Here is a 15,848-nt window from a genome sequence, read left to right as displayed (position 1 = left end):
AACTGCTAACCAAAAGGTCAGCAGTTTGAATCCACCAGCCACTCCTTGGAAACCCTATGGGGCAGTTCTACTCTGTCCTGTAGGGTCACTATGAGTCAGAATCGACGGCAACAGGTAATGACCCCTCACACTTGTGTAAACTTACTCCTCCCTCTCTGTCTCAACACAAGCCTCTAGTCTAGACATTATTCCCCCACTTGCCAGAAGAAGAAACTGAGGCTCAGTGAGGTGAAATGATTTGCCTAAGCTAGTAAGTGGCAGTGTTGAGATTTGAACCGAGGCCTGTCATGCAAAACCTTTTAAGCTCAGTACTGTTAGGCAAAGGAGAGATGGAGTTGGTGGGGGTTGTGTGCAGAAGCAGAGGGTGACATTTTCTGAATGTCTACATTGTGCCAAAAACTTTATGCATCACCTTTTTTCAACACTCCAAGGACTCTTTGAGGCTGGCATTATGAGCAAACGGCTGGCCAGGGCATGGGCAATGAGGACAACGAGATCTGGGTTTGATTATAAGCTTTCCCATTTACCAGCTGTGTGATCCTAGGCAAACTGCTTGACATCTCTGAGTCTCAATTTTCTCTACTATATCCTTGTTACAGTGGTACCTGGATGGTCCTCCCTACAATGAAGGTCCATCTCCCGGGGCTTGTGGCCAGGGAGCATTGGAGTCATAAACTTGGAGCATCCGCAAACTGGAACTCTGTTCCTAGAGTCTGGAAAAGCTGAAGCAAAAGGTGTCTCCAGCTCCTGTGTTTGCTGAGTGGGTGCCTGCCCCTACAGGAGCCTAGATCTACAGGGAGGCTGGAAAGGTTGGTGCTTTTGTGGACACAGCATTCAAGACAGGATAAACTTCAGCCAGACTTAAGACCTTTAGGGATACGTATCCTTGGGGATACATTTGAAGTCCAAAGCTTAGTTGGGATTTTCCATAGCTGGGTTGACTGGTATCACAGAGACTAACTGAGCACCTGTTATGTGATAGCTATAGTGAGGAAACAAATGATAATGAAACTTAGGAGATGGGTGACTAAATGCAATGCTTGAACATTTATTTTTTTCTTTCACTCAGCCTGGTTTGATTGAATTTCTATTATGTGTCAGGTACTGAATTAGGCATGTTGTTGTTGTTAGTTGCCATGGAGTCAGCTCCAAATCATGGTGACCTTCTGTATAATAGAACGAAACATTACTAGGTCCTGAGTCATCTTCGTGATTGTTTGAGCCCATTGTTTTGGTTATTGTGTCAATTTACCTTGTTGAGGGTTTCCCTCGTTTTCTCTGATCTTTTCTAGTGACTAGTCTTTCCTGATGATGTATGAGTTAGGCATCTCGTTGCTGTGGACTTGATTCTGACTCATAGCTTGACCATTTTGTGCCATCACAGGGACTCCCTAGTAGGAGGAGATTGATAATAAACAAATAAATAAGTAAAATATATATTGGATGGTGATAAGTGTTATGGAGAAAAATAAATTGGAGGGTGGAGTAAGATAGAACAGCCTGCAGTATTGAGTTGGTGGTATTTGGGGAGATGTACCTGAAAAGGTGACATCTGAGAAAGACCTGAAGGAGGTGAGGGAGTGAGAGTTGCAGAATTCCAGGGGAAGAAAGTTCCAGACAGGGAGAAGAGGAAGTGCAAAGGCCGTGAGGCAGAGTGTCCTTGGTAGGCTCAAGAAAACAGCAAAGAGGTCAATGTGGCTGAAGTGGAGTGAACAAAGAGGAAAGTAGTAGGAGATAAAGCAGAAAGGGTGTGTGAAAGAGAGTATCCCCACCCATCTTCAAGGGTTGTGTGAGTATCTCCACCCATCTTCAAGGTTTGTGTGTGTGTGTGTGTGCGTGCCCCCGCAGGCGCATGTTATAAAAACAAACAGGAGTTTGAATACAAAGCATGCGGGCATTGTTAAAGTTGGAAGAGGAGACTTGAATGCCTCATGTTTATGGTACCTCCCCTGTGTAAATATCTCTTCCCTCTTTATCTCCCCAGACCAGCTCTGTCTATGTAAGGGAGCCACATGAGGGTGGAAATATTTGGGAAACACTAGGTGTGAGTGATTGTAACAGGTTTCTAAGCGCAGGCTCTGGAGCCTCGGCCTGGGGGGATTTCTGGGGGAAGAGAGAGTCCCTGAGAGATCATCACTGCCTCAGGGCTCTGTAGAGGGGAATACCACTCACTTTCTCCCACATAATATCTGTATCTGGTCAATGAGGCCTGAAGGACCCTGGCTTCTTCCTTCTTCCTTGGTCAAGTCATCTCCATACCTGGTACTGGGATCCTGAGTGGGCCTACAGCACTCTCACCATAGGGACTATTTGCTGACTCAAACTGAATTCGATTAACCTCTCAGGCACACCTCAGAAAACAGGAACACTCTCCCTCCCCGCCACCACACACCAAACATTCCTTGCCTCAGAGCTAGGCTGGGGCTTTCTTTGAGGGACATTTGATCATCTTTTGGCTTGGGTCTGCTTTGAACTGGTTCACCATTTTTGTTCCTTTTCATTTGGGGCGGAGGGAGAGCCTTGGAAGGGACTTTGGTTCAGTTCATGGTTTGGTGAAAAATTAACACTGGATCCAATTCGGAATCCAGGCAGTCAGTTCAGTTAGTTTTTGGTTCATATCCTCATCTAAGGGGCAGCCTGGTGGACTTTATTTCTTGACAACAAACAAGCTGGTCACTGAGCGAGCTGAGTATGGCCTGCAGGGGTGAATAGAGACGGTACAAGGCCCAGTGCAGAGACAACAGCCATTATTGAGCTGATACAAGGTCACGCAAGTACCAGTAATTAGCCCCATCCCCTTGTAGGTAATGAAACTGAGGTTTTGAAGTTTTAAGGACCTTCAGGTGTCAGGATTTAAACAGTCTGACTCCAGAGTGGCCCTAATCTTTGGGATACACTATCTCTTTAATAGTTACTGCAAGAAAATTCGATTGGAGCAACTTGCTGGGAAAGGAAGGAATTCTAAGTTTCATTGTCTTTTCCATTTGTTCAAACATTCTGAGATGTGCTGTGCACTAAGGGTATGCAGACAAATCTCCCGAGTCTGGCCATTCCAGAACTCACCATTCAACCTAACCTGGGGAGTGGGGAGCAGAAGCTACGAATCAAGTATTACAGAAAGTTGAAAGAGGAGACAAGTAACTGTTTCCAGAGGATGTTGACATTTGCCCCAGACATTCAACAGTAGAAAAAAAAAATGTGCTTTAGAGGAAGGAAGGTTTACAGAGCAAATTAGTTTCTCATTAAACAACTGATACACATTGTTTTGTGACACTGGTTGCCAAGCTCCTGACGTGTCAAGACTCTCCCCTTCTTGACCTTGGGTTTCCATTTCCATTCATCCAGCTTTCCTGTCCCCTTCTGCATTCTCGTCCTTGCCCCTGGGCTGGTGTGCCCAGAGTTTCATATACATGGTTGAGCTACATGTATTATTGTTTTATGGGCCCATCTAATCTTTGGCTGAAGGGTAAACCTCAGGAGTGACTTCAGTACTGAGTTAAAGGATGTCTGGGTGCCATACTCTTGGGGTTTCTCCAGTTCTCTGTCAGACCAGTAAGTCTGGTCTTTTTTTGTGAGTTTGAATTTTGTTCTATATTCCTCTCCAGCTCTGTCCAGGACCCTCTATTGTGATCCCTGTCAGAGCAGTCGGTGGTGGTAGCTGGGTACCCTCTAGTTATGCTGGACTCAGTCCAGTGGAGGCTGTGGTAGTTATGGTCCATTAGTCCTTTGGACTAGTCTTTCCCTTGTGTCTTTGGTTTTCTTCATTCTCCCTTGCTCCAGGTGGGGTGGGACCTGTGGAGTATCTTAGATGGCCCCTCACAAGCTTTTAAGACCCCAGATGCTACTGACCAAAGTAAAATGTAGAACATTTTCTTTATAAACTATGTTGTGCCAACCGGGCAAAATGTCCTCCGAGACCATGGTCGCCAGTCCTCAGTCCAGTAATTGGGTCCCTCAGGGAGTTTGGATGTGTCTATGAAGCTTCTATGACCTTGCCTTGGTCAAGTTGTCAACAGCAGAAAATTTGGCGGGAGTGCCTACTACGTGCCTGACTAAGCACATCATAGCCCCTGCCCTCAGGTGTTTCAAACTCAGTGCAGTTTCACTGGTTTGAGGATCACCTGCTTCAGAATTGCCCTGGAGTTTGTTGAAATGTGAATTCCTTTCTTTTCCTGGGAATCTGATAAAACAGCTCTGGGCGTAGCATCCAGGTGATTCCGATGCAAACTCAAGTTTGCGAGGCGAATAGAAAGAGAGCGGTGCAGGCAGGGGAACAGCATGGACAATGGCTTGGGAGTTCTTAGTAGCCTTCAAGCAAAGGGGTTGGAGTTCAGTACTAGGCTCTGAGAAGGCATCGTTTAATATCCAGGGCCTAGCTCAGAGCCTGGAACACAACAGGGCCTGTAAGTATTTGTTAGTATGCTGGCTCCCCAAATAGAAGCGTTTAGTCAAAGGGAAACTAAGAAGTCGGAGGAGGAAGAAAAATGTGTCTCTGAGGGGATGAAAATAACTTTCCGAAAAGTTGTCCAGTAAAAGGCAGCCTCGTGTAAGAGGGAGCTGGGGAGGTGGCCGCTGCGGGAAGGGGAGACAAGTCCTGGGGCCGGTAACGGGGAAGAGGGCGAGAGGCGCCTTCTTGCCTCTCCAGGCAGGTCAAACGCGTGAGGTAACCTGGCACTGCACCAGCCGCAGCTGCGGAGGACGGGCCCTCGCTGAAACGGGAGGCGGTGTCAGGCTCAGGTCTCCGGGGGAATTTCCCTCCCGCCTCTCGGGAGGCGCGGGACGGCACCGCGCCCACCGCTCCTCAGAGGCAGAGCTTCGGACAGCCCCCCACCACGGCCACGCCCCTCTAGACCTCGCCCCTCCTTAGCAGGTCCCGGAGACGTCCGAGTTGTTTCTCCGCTGGCGCCAGGGTGGTCCCTCCGCATTCCCCTCCCGAGGCCTCGCCCCCGAGCTCCGGCCGCCTCATTTCCTTTGGAGAGTCTGAAGACGCAAGGCCTTGGCCCCGCCCCCTGCCCGGGCTCCGCCCCACCGCGCCACGCCCCGCGGTTTGAAGCGGCCGGGTCTGCGGACGCCTCAGAGTAGCTCGCGGGACGTCGGGCGGTACTGAGCAATTGTGGTGACCGCGAGCTTGACACCGGGACTCGTGAGGGAGACGCAGAGCGGCGGGAGCCGGCAGCCAGAGCAGCCTCGGAGCAGCAGCTGCCGCCGTCCGCAGAGCCCAGCCGAGCCGGCCATGGCGTTGTCGATGCCGCTGAACGGGCTGAAGGAGGAGGACAAAGAGCCTATCATCGAGCTCTTCGTCAAGGTGAGCACTCTCCCCACTGCCCAGCCCGGATGAGCCCTCGGCGTCTGCCCGGCCGCGGGGGGCGGTGTCCCGGGTGTGGGGCGCTCCTCAGCCCCGGCGTGCTTGAAGCGCCCCCGCGCGGCGCCCCGCACCCGGGTCTGAGGGAAGCGCTGCTACCCGCGCCCCCGGCCCATTGTCTCCGGTCACCCGCGCCTTCCCGCCTCCGAGGGCCCGTCCTGGGAGCGGGATGGGAACTGGAACACAGAAAACCAGCAGAAACGGGACGGCGGACCTCCCCGCCTGCAACCGCGTGGGCTCCGCGCGCGCAGCGGGCCGTCGTCCTGCGCCCTGCTGGGTCAGGAAAGAGCTGCCATGTGGAACGCGGATCTCCCCCTCCGGTGACCCCAGAGGCCCCTACTCCCCAGGATGAGGGCGGGGGAGCGTCCTGTCACCCACCCCACCCAGGCACTTGGTCCCCGACCCGACCCCACCCCTTGGCGCTCCCAGATCTAGTCCTAACCCGGGAGCGGCAGCCTCCAGACAGTCGTGAGATGATGAACTGAACTTCTCAAAACGCTTTTTAAAGAACATTTCGCTCTCCATAGATATGAAACCATAACTTTAGTTTTCGATGCAATCTTAAAAAATTAAAAAAAAAAAAAAAAGACACACTCCTGGACTGCCGGAAAAGACCGAGATTCCCCACTTGGGCTTTCCTTTCTTAGATATTTTCCCACTATCTGGTTTTCTTGTTTCTCAAACGCGGAGTGTTTTGTATGATGCAACATTTTGGCTGCTCTCCCCTGGTGTTGTTGCCTCGGGAAAGATTGTGTGTGCCCTTTTGTTTTGAAAGAAAAACTGATGCGGGAAAGAATTAATTACTTGCTCGGGCTCTAAAGGGTTGATTTTCTCCTCTTGTCGCTTGACTTTTTACATCCTGGAACTACCCCATTTGCTTACAAATACTACCCCGTTGCCTTTTCTTTTTTCCTGTAATATTTTTTTCGATTTAGGAGAGGAGAGTAGAACTTATGAACATCTGGATCCAGCTGCCTTCCTCAAAACTTTTTGAAAATCCTTGAGCTTCTCAGTCACCTACTTAAGAAGCAAGCTCATTCAGAGCTGGGCAACATACTGGAAAGTTCGCAGGAATCTAGAATTATTTTGTTCTTTTTTCCTTGAGTTTTTATTTTCAAGAAAGGGAGACATTGAAGCGTGTTTGAGAGATAGAAGAAATGATCTGCAAGTGATCAAAACAGTGCTTGTTTTAGGATTTTCTTTTAAGTATCGGTTTTAGAAGCATTTTAGTTTGGGAACAGAACAGCAGACAGGTATAGAACCCCTAGAGTATTTTCCAAAGGTCTCAGCTACTTTGTGTGGCAGATACAGTATTTTCTTTTTACATTCACATTTTTATTTATTTATTATTCTTCAAAATTGTATTTAGTTTGTAGTTGAGAATATACACAGGAAAGCATACACCAATTCAACAGTTTCTGCATGTATAATTTAATAACACTGATTACCTTCTTCGAGTTGGGCAACCATTCTCATTCTCCTTTTCTGAGTTGTTCCTCATTAACATAAACTCACTGCTCCCTAAGGTTCCTGTCTAATCTTTTGAGTTGCTGTCGTCACTTTGAGCCCATAGAGATAGTTCTTGAAAGAGCATATTGCTCAAGGCAGACGTTTTTTTACTAATTAAGCTAAGCTGTTGTTAGGTTTTAAGATGACTCCTGGGGACATGTTTTGTTCACGTTTAAAGATTATCTCAGGGCAATAGTTTCAGAGGTTCATCCACTCTTAGTGGCTCCAGAAAGTCTGAAGTCTGTGAGAATTTGAAATTTGGTTCTGCATTTTCTCCTTTTGATCAAGATTCTTCTATGGATCAAAATGTTCAGTAATGGTAGCCAGCACCAAGTTTCTCTTGGTTTCATGGCAAAGGAGGCAGTTCATGGAGGCAATTAGCCACACATTACATATCCTTCTCCTATTCCTGACTCTCCTTCTGTTGCTCCAGGTGAATAGAGACCAGTTGTTGAGCCCTGCATGGCCACTTGCAAGCTTTTAAGACCCCAGGCACTACGCAATGAACTAGGAGGTAGATCAGAAGCACTAAACACGTTATTAGGCCAATTCACTGGAATGTCACCTGAAACCATGACCCTAAACCTCCAAACCAAGGAACCAAATCCCAAGAAGTGTTTGGTTGTACACAAGCAGCCTCAGCAGCTACTTTTTTTTTTTTGTTGTTGTGGTTTTAAAAGTATGTAAATATGTCTATCACACAACTTTTGCCAATTACAGGTGTACAACTTATTGACAGCAATTACAATAACTGGCTGTGGAACCCTACCTTTAATCAATGGGATTTTTCCATCACTGTTAATCCCCTTCCCCCCCTCCCCGCCCCGCTCCTGGTAACCACTAATAAACATTGGTCTCTATACGTTTACCTTTTTTTGTTGTCTTATATAAGTGAAGTCATACAATATTTGTCCTTTGTGATTGGCTTATTTCACTCAGTGTCTTCAAGCTCCATCCATACTGTAGCATGTATCAAGACTTAATTTCTCCCACTAGCTGAGTAGTATTCCATTGTATGTATGTACCATATTTTGTTTATCCATTCATCTGTTGATGGGCATTTAGGTTGTTTTCCACCTTTGGACTATTGTGAATAGTGCTGCAGTGAACATTGGTGTACAAGTCTCTTTTTGAATCTGCTTTCAAGTCTTGGGTATATACCTAGCAGTGGAATTGCTAGGTCATATGGTAATTCTATTTTTGATTTTTTGAGGAACCACCACGCTGTTTTCCACAACGGCCGTACCATTTTGTGTTCCCACTAGCAATGGATAAAGGTTCCGATTTCCCCACATCCTCACCAACATTTGTTATTTTATTTTATTTTTTTTTAAATCTTAGGCACCCTAGTGGGAGTGAAATGGTATCTCATTGTGATTTTGATTTGCATCTTTCTGATGACTAATGATGCTGAGCATCTTTTCATGTGTTTGGTGGCCATTTGAGTGTCCTCTTTGGTGAAATGTCTATTCAAGTCCTTTGCCCATTTTATGATTGCTTTATTTGTCTTTTTTGTTAAGTTTTCGAAGTTTTACATACATTTTGTTATTAGATTCTTGTCGGATATATGGTTTCCAAAGATATTTTCCCAGTCAGTATCTTGTTTTTTCACTTTTTTGTAAAGTCTTTTGATGAACAAAAGTTTTTAATTTTTGTGAGGTCCCATTTATTTATTTTGTCTTTAGCTCTTTGTGCTTTTATTATTAGATAATCCATTGTTAAAAGCCAGGCCTGACAGAGTTGCCCTTGCTTGTTCTTCTAAGAATTTTATGGTTTTAGTTTGCACATTTAGGTTCTTAATCTATTTTGAATTTGTTTTTGCATATGGTGTGAGGCATGGATCCTGTTTCAGTTTTCTGCGTTTGGAAATCCAGTTTTCCCAGCACCATTTGTTGAAGAGACTCTTCTTTCCCCGTCAAATGGATTTAGCACGCTTGTCAAAAATCAGTTGACCATAACCATACATGTGTGGGTTTATTTCTGGACTCTCATTTCTGTTCCGTTGGTCTGTGTGTCTGTTTTTATACCAGTACCAGACTGTTTTGGTAGCTGTATAATAATGTTTTAAAATCAGGAAGTCTGAGTCCTCCTACTTCGTTCTTCTCTTTCAACATTGTTTTGGCTATTTGGATCCTCATTCCATATAAAGTTGAAGATTGGTTTTTCTGTTTCTGTAAAGAAGCCTTGGAATTTTGATCGGTGTTGCATTGACTCTGTAGATCACTTTGAGTAGTATTGACATCTTAACGATAGTAAGTCTTCCGATCCATGAACATGGAACATCTTTCCATTTATTTTTTTAATCTCTCTCAGCAATGTTTTATAGTTTTTATTGTATAAGTCCTCCATGTCTCTGGTTAGGTTTATTCCTAGGTATTTTATTCTCTTAGATGCTATTGTAAATGGAACTGTTTCCCAGTTTCCCTTTCAGATTTCTCATTGCTGACCCAACTGATTTTTGTTTGTTGACTTTGTACCCTGAAACTTTTCTAAATTCCTCTACTAGCTCTAGAAGTTTTCTTGCGAACTCTTTGGGATTTTCTCTATATAGGATCCTATCATCCACGAAGAGATAATTTTACTACTTCTTTTCCAATCTGGATATCTTTTATTTCCTTTTCTTAATTTGCTCTGACGAGCGCTTCTAATACAGTATTGAATAGAAGTGGTGAGAGTGGGCACCCTTGTCTTACTCCGATTTCAAGGGGAAAGCTCTCAGTCTTTCTCCATTAAGTGTAATGTTGGCTTTTCATATATGCCCTGAATCATACTGAGGAATTTCCCTTGTATTCCAATCCTCTTTTAGGGTTTTCATCAAGAAAGGGTATTAGATTTTATTAAATGCTTTTTCTGCATCGATAGAGATGATCATATGATTTTTTCCTTTGTTCTGTTGAGGCGTGGTGTATTATGTTGTTTTATTTTCTAATGCTGAACCATCCCTGCATTCCTGGAATAAATTCCACTTGGTCATGGTGTATGACTCTTTTAATATGCTATTAGATTCTGTTTGCTAGTATTTTGTTGAGAATTTTTGCATCTGTATTCATAAGAGATACTGGCCTATAGTTTTCTTTTTTTGTGGTGTCTTTGGTTTGATATCAGGGTTATGTTTACTTCATAGAATGAATTAGGGAGTATTCCTTTCTTCTTTATTTTTGAAGAGTTTAAACAGACTAGTGTCAGTTCTTCTCTAAATGCTTTAGAATTCCCCAGTGAAGCCATCTGGCCCAGGACTTTTTTTTTTTGTTGGGAGGTTTTTGATCTCTGATTTGATCTCTTCACTTGTTATGGGTCTGTTGAGCTTTGTATTTCCTCTTGAGTCAGTTGGAGTAGGTTGTGTGCTTCTAAGAATTTGTCCATTTCATCTAGGTTATCTAGTTTGTTGTCATACAGTTGTTCCTAATGTTCTGTCATAATTCTCTTTCTATCAGATCAGTTGTAATGTCTGCTCCTTCATTTTTTATTTTGGTTACTTGCATCTTTACTCTTCTTCTGCTACAGTACTTTAGTGGTTCAGAAAATGTAGGAAGGAACCTCAAATAAGCGAAGGGAAGAAAGAAAAAGAGAGGAGAGTGGGAAGCAGCATGGAGAAGGGACAGATGTGACTTAGAGATTAGTGTTAAAATTTTTTACTGAACTAGGAATAAAAAGGAATTTCTGTGAACTCAAAAAGTATATCCACTCAAAATCTAAAATACATGATACTTAATAGTGAAACTTTAGAAGTAGCATTAAATTTAGAATCAGATAAGCATCCACCTGTTATGACTTCTATTCAGCATTGTACTGGAAGGCCTAACTAATACAATAAGACAAGAAAAAGAAGTGAGGCATAAGTATTAGAAAGCAACTCTATAGGACAGAGTAGAACTGCCCCACAGGGTTTCCAAGGCTGTAATCATTACAGAAGCAGACTGCCACATCTTTCTCCTGTGGAGTGGCTAGTGAGTTCTAACAGCTGACCTTTTGGTTAGCAACTCAGCGCTTAACCACTGTGCCACCAGGGCTCCTCAGAATGACCCACTATTAATTTAACCCTTCAGTGAGAAGGAGATGGGTGTGGTGCACTGTTTTCCAAACTTCAGTCACTTGCTTACCCCTTCCCAGGTTTCTATATTTGTGTTAGATCAGTATTATTATTTACTAAATACAACTTGCTTTTTGAAAAACATAGTTTAGCCTTAGGCCTAATATCTGTGAAACTATAGATGTGCTAATTATGTTTCTTATGTGCATAGCTATGAAGAGTACAAAAATGTTTGTGAACCACCTAAAAGTGTCCTATTTACTATCAGTTGTAAGCCTTTCTCACTAGGCTTGGTGGCCAAGAACCAGGGTTCAAGTCACAGTTCTGTACTTACTGGCAAGTTGTTTCCCCTCTCTGAGATTTATTTTTCTCGTTTGTGAAATGAGACGTTTCTACTGCTCTGTGATTCGGCATAGGCAAAATTTTGTACTGATACAGAACAAGATAGTTATTTCAAAGGAGAAGAAAGGGACAGGTAAATTGTGGTAAAGGCTATTCTTGATTTCTTGTCAAAACCGATGTGTAGGAAATACAAATAGGAGAAAATACCTTGTAAATGTAATTATTTTGAAACCAGTGAGGAGGCAGAGGCGTGCATCAGGGTTGTATCCTTTCACCATACTTATTCAGTCTGTATGCTGAGCAAATAATCTGAGAAGCTGGACTGTATGAAGAATATGACATCAGAATTGATGGAAGACTCATTACCAATCTGCGATATGCAGATGATAACACCCTTGCTTGCTGAAAGCAAAGAGGACTTGAAACACTTATTGATGAGGATCAAAAACCACAGCCTTCAGTATGGATTACATCTCAACATAAAGAAAACAAAAATCCTCACAACTGGACCAATAAGCAACATCATAATAAATGGAGAAAAATTGAAGTTGTCAAGGATTTCATTTTACTTGGATCCACAATTCAACACCCATGGAAGCAGCAAGCAACAAATCAAATGATGTATTGCACTGGGCAAAATCTGCTGCCAAAGACCTCTTTAAAGTGTTAAAAAGCAAAGATGTCACTTTGAGGACTAAGGTGTGTCATGATATTTTCAATTGCCTCATATGCATACAAAAGCTGGCCATCGAATGAGGAAGACCAAGGAAGAATTGATGCCTTTGAATTATGTTGGCGAAGAATATTGAATATATCATGGACTGCCAGAAGAAACAAGTCTGTCTTGGAAGAAATAACAGCCAGAGTGCTCCTTGGAAGTGAGGGTGGCGAGACTTTCTTTCACATACTTTGGACGTGTTATCAGGAGGGACTAGTCCCTGGAGAAGAACATCATGCTTGGTAAAGTAGAGGGTCAGTGAAAAAGAGGAAGACCCTCGACGAGATTAATTGACACAGTGGCTGCAAAAATGGGCTAAAACATAGCAACGATTGTGAGGACGGCGCAGGACTGGGCAGTGTTTCATTCTGTCATACATAGGGTCGCTATAAGTCGAAAGTGACTCAATGGTACCTAACGACAACAATTACAACCTTGTAAATGTAATTATTTTGAAAGCAATGAGAGGGCAGAGGCTGTAAATTGTCCGGAGTAGTGTGTTAAACAGTGCTAATTATTTTGCTAAGAGGTGTCTGAGTTTGTAACAGATAACTATTATTTAAAGTTAATGCACACAACAGGGATAGGATAATTAGAAATGGGAAGGGGGCATACAGAGGGGTTTAAGAGGATATTGAGCCTGTCTGTCTAGGACTGAGCTTTAAATTTAAGAGAATTATGCTTACCAACTAGTGTGACTGGACTTACAGCTAGATTTCCTTCCTTGTGAGTATTGTTTTGGAGTTGTTTCCCATTTTTGTATGTTTACCCCAATACCTAGAGGATAGGACACCCTCTCATTAGTAAAAGAGGCTTATAATGGCAGTCTTCTTCAACTGTGGAGATGCCCTCCTGCTCACCCTATCCCGATATCAAAAAACAAAAACAAAAAAAAACCCAAAGCCATTGTCGTCGAATCAGTTCCAACTCACAGTGACCCTATAGGACAGAGTAGGTCCAGATAGGTGTGTATGTTTTGATACACCAACCCTATTTGGGAACTGCCCTCATAATCTGATCTCTCTCTGAATTTCTAACCCCAAGGCAAGTTACTTCATGTCTCTGTGTCTTATCTGCACAGTCGGAATAGACCAACCCCATGGGATTAAATATATGTAGTATGGGACCCTGGTGGTGCAGTGGTTAAATGTTTGGCTCCTAACCAAAAGGTCAGCAGTTCGAGTCCACCAGCTCCTTGGAAACCCTATGAGGCAGTTCTACTCTGTCCTATAGGGTCACTGTGAGTTACAATCGACAGTGGGTTTAGTTTTTTAGTTTTGGTATGTAATAAATTTAGAATGGTGTCCAGTACTCAGTAAGCAAATTGTGTTATTGTCACTTGGTATATAAATGTTTGTATGTAGATCTCCCATGTTAAATAGACAATAAGTTCTTGAGGGTAGGGCATGTGTATTCATAGTGCCTACTACTTAAGAGGATACCAAGTATTTAAAATGAGATTTCTGCTTTCTTCCTCTTTCAGAGCATTTTGCTATCAATATATGTATCTTCTGGGCTTTGAATTGGAAACCACTTACATAGATCCTGACTATCTGAATCTCAAACCTTGGTCCTTTGTCCAACTTGCCCTAGCCTCCAGCCTCCAAAACCCCGTGTGATTTTGTCTACCCACTTCTTTTTTCCTCCATTATTTAGTACTTTTAGTCTTTTCATGTATCCACCATATTTTCCACCAACTTTACTTCTTGGCTATGTTCAGAATTTGGAGAACCAAGACATCTGTATTGGGTAAAAGTAAACATTATCGAACCACGAAATGAGAGAAGATGGGAAGAGATTGAATTTTTTTCATTTGTTTGTATAAGCCCAGCTCCTATTGACACTGTTGCCTCCCCCAAACCCGACCAGTAGTGTTGTGTGAGATAATGGTATTTCTGATGTTGGTTTAGGAAGTAGTCCCTTTGCAGAGTTTTAGGGGCTAGAATTTAAACTTGTCATTTTACCACTGTGAATTGGGCCATCCACTCTAGACAATAGTCACTAAACTGCTAGGATTGGGGTGATAATTCTAAGAAGTTAATCTAGTGCAGGGTGGTGTAACACATACGAATAACTGTTTCTTTTGAGATATTTGGCAGGGGTTTTTAATATGGATGGGCCCCAGAACCAGACTGCTTGATTTGAACCTGGCTTCTAGTAGTATGATATCAGACACGTTTCTTAAGCTCTTAGTGCCTCAATTTCCCGACCTTTAATATCAGGATAATAACAACAACTATTTTTTATTATTGCTGAGAGAATTAAATGATTATCTATGTGTATTAATTAGCATAGTCTAAGGGGACAGTGGTGGTTCAGTGATAGAATTCTTGCCTTACATACTGGAGGCCCAGGTTCGATTCCCACCAGTGCCCTTCATGTGCAGCCATGTCAGCGGAGGCTTGTGTGTTGCTATGATGCTGAACAGGTTTTAGTGGAGCTTCCAGGCCAAGAAGGACTAGGAAGAAAGGCTTGGCGATCTGCTTCTGAAATCAGCCAATGAAAACCCTGTGGATCACAATAGTTCAATCCCCAGTTGATAATGGGAAGGTTGTGGGGATGGTACAGGACCGGGCAGTGTTTTGTTCCATTGAGCATGTGGTGGTCTCCATGTGTCAGGGGCCTACTTGATGGCAGCTGACAACACTACCAACAAGCTTTTGATATAAGTAATCCCCCTAAAGCAATGGCTCAAACAAGATAGAATTTTCTTTCTTTCTTACCTAGCAGTCCAGGGAAGGTGTTGTAGATTTTGGGGTGCTTTCCTTCTCAGAGTCATTTAGAGACCAAGTTTTTTTTCTGCCATCCTCTAGGTCATTGTCTTCCTTTGAGTTGTCAGAGTGGCTGACAAGTCCTGATTACAGCCAGTGGGAAGTGGAGAGTGTAGAGGAGCTACATCTCTCTCAAGGGTTCCAGCCCAGAAATTCCATCTGTGATTTCCTTTCACCTTAGACTGGAGAGAACTTAATCACATGGCCTCATTTAACTGCAAAAAAGGCTGGGAAATAAGTCTAGCCATATACCACCCTATGTGGAGCATTAAGAACAGTGCTTGGTGGTTCTGAATCATTGTTAATAGTGATACTAATTGAAGGCTTCATCAATAGAATTCAGAGGATTCTGTAAATCTTTGAAATTACATATAAAACTCTACGTAAATCTTTTTCCTGGAGGTTCCTAATCCATGGTTAAGAACCATTGTTGTAAAACAAGTAAATAGTAGAATTTTGAGTGTTTAGTTCATACAAGCAAAGTATAAAAAAAGGGTATCTTAGTCATCTAGTGTTGCTATAACAGAAATACCACAAGTGGATGTCTAGAAACAAACAGAAGTTTATTCTTTCACAGTCTAGTAGGTTAGAAGTCCATATTCAGGGTGTTAGCTCCAGGGGAACGCTTCCTCTCTCTGTTGGCTCTGGAGGAAGGTCCTTGTCATCAGTCTTCCCCTGGACTGGGAGCTTGACAGCATAGGGACCCCAGGTCTAAAGGATGCGCTATTATCCTGGGTCTTGCTTCTTGGTGATATGAGGTCCCCATGTCTCCCTGCTCGCTTCTTTCTTTTATGTCTCAAGAGAGGTTGGCTTAAGACACAACCTAATCTTGTAGTTCTCATCAGCATAACTGCCGCTAATCCATCTCATTAACATCATAGTGATAGGATTTACAACACGTAGGAAAATCACATCAGGTGACAAAATGGTGGATAATCACGCAATACTGGGAATCATGGCATAGCCAAATTGATACACATATATATATTTTTTTAATTGTACTTCAGGTGAAGGCTTACAGAACAAATAGTTTCTCATTTAACAGTTAGTACACATGTTGCCCTATGACAATGGTTAACAACCTCACAACACATCAACACTATCCTTACTCAACCT

The 15,848-nt window shown here is 43.2% G+C and overlaps 1 protein-coding gene across 1 annotated transcript in view; it reads left to right on the top strand.

The window, feature by feature from the left end:
• The first annotated feature begins 5,070 nt into the window (after positions 1 to 5,070).
• Positions 5,071 to 15,848, top strand: part of CLIC4 (chloride intracellular channel 4) — a 94,574-nt gene continuing 83,796 nt past the window's right edge. Inside the window, exon 1 of the mRNA XM_004377103.2 lies at positions 5,071 to 5,305. Within this exon, the coding sequence (XP_004377160.1) occupies positions 5,234 to 5,305 (72 nt within the window). The 5' untranslated portion in view covers positions 5,071 to 5,233. The remainder of the gene's footprint in view (positions 5,306 to 15,848) is intronic.

This window comes from Trichechus manatus, unplaced genomic scaffold (assembly GCF_000243295.1).
Source record: "Trichechus manatus latirostris isolate Lorelei unplaced genomic scaffold, TriManLat1.0 scaffold00048, whole genome shotgun sequence".
NCBI classification, from domain to species: domain Eukaryota; kingdom Metazoa; phylum Chordata; class Mammalia; order Sirenia; family Trichechidae; genus Trichechus; species Trichechus manatus.
Note: the sequence above shows the minus strand (reverse complement) of the source record. Positions and strands in the feature narration are given on the sequence as shown.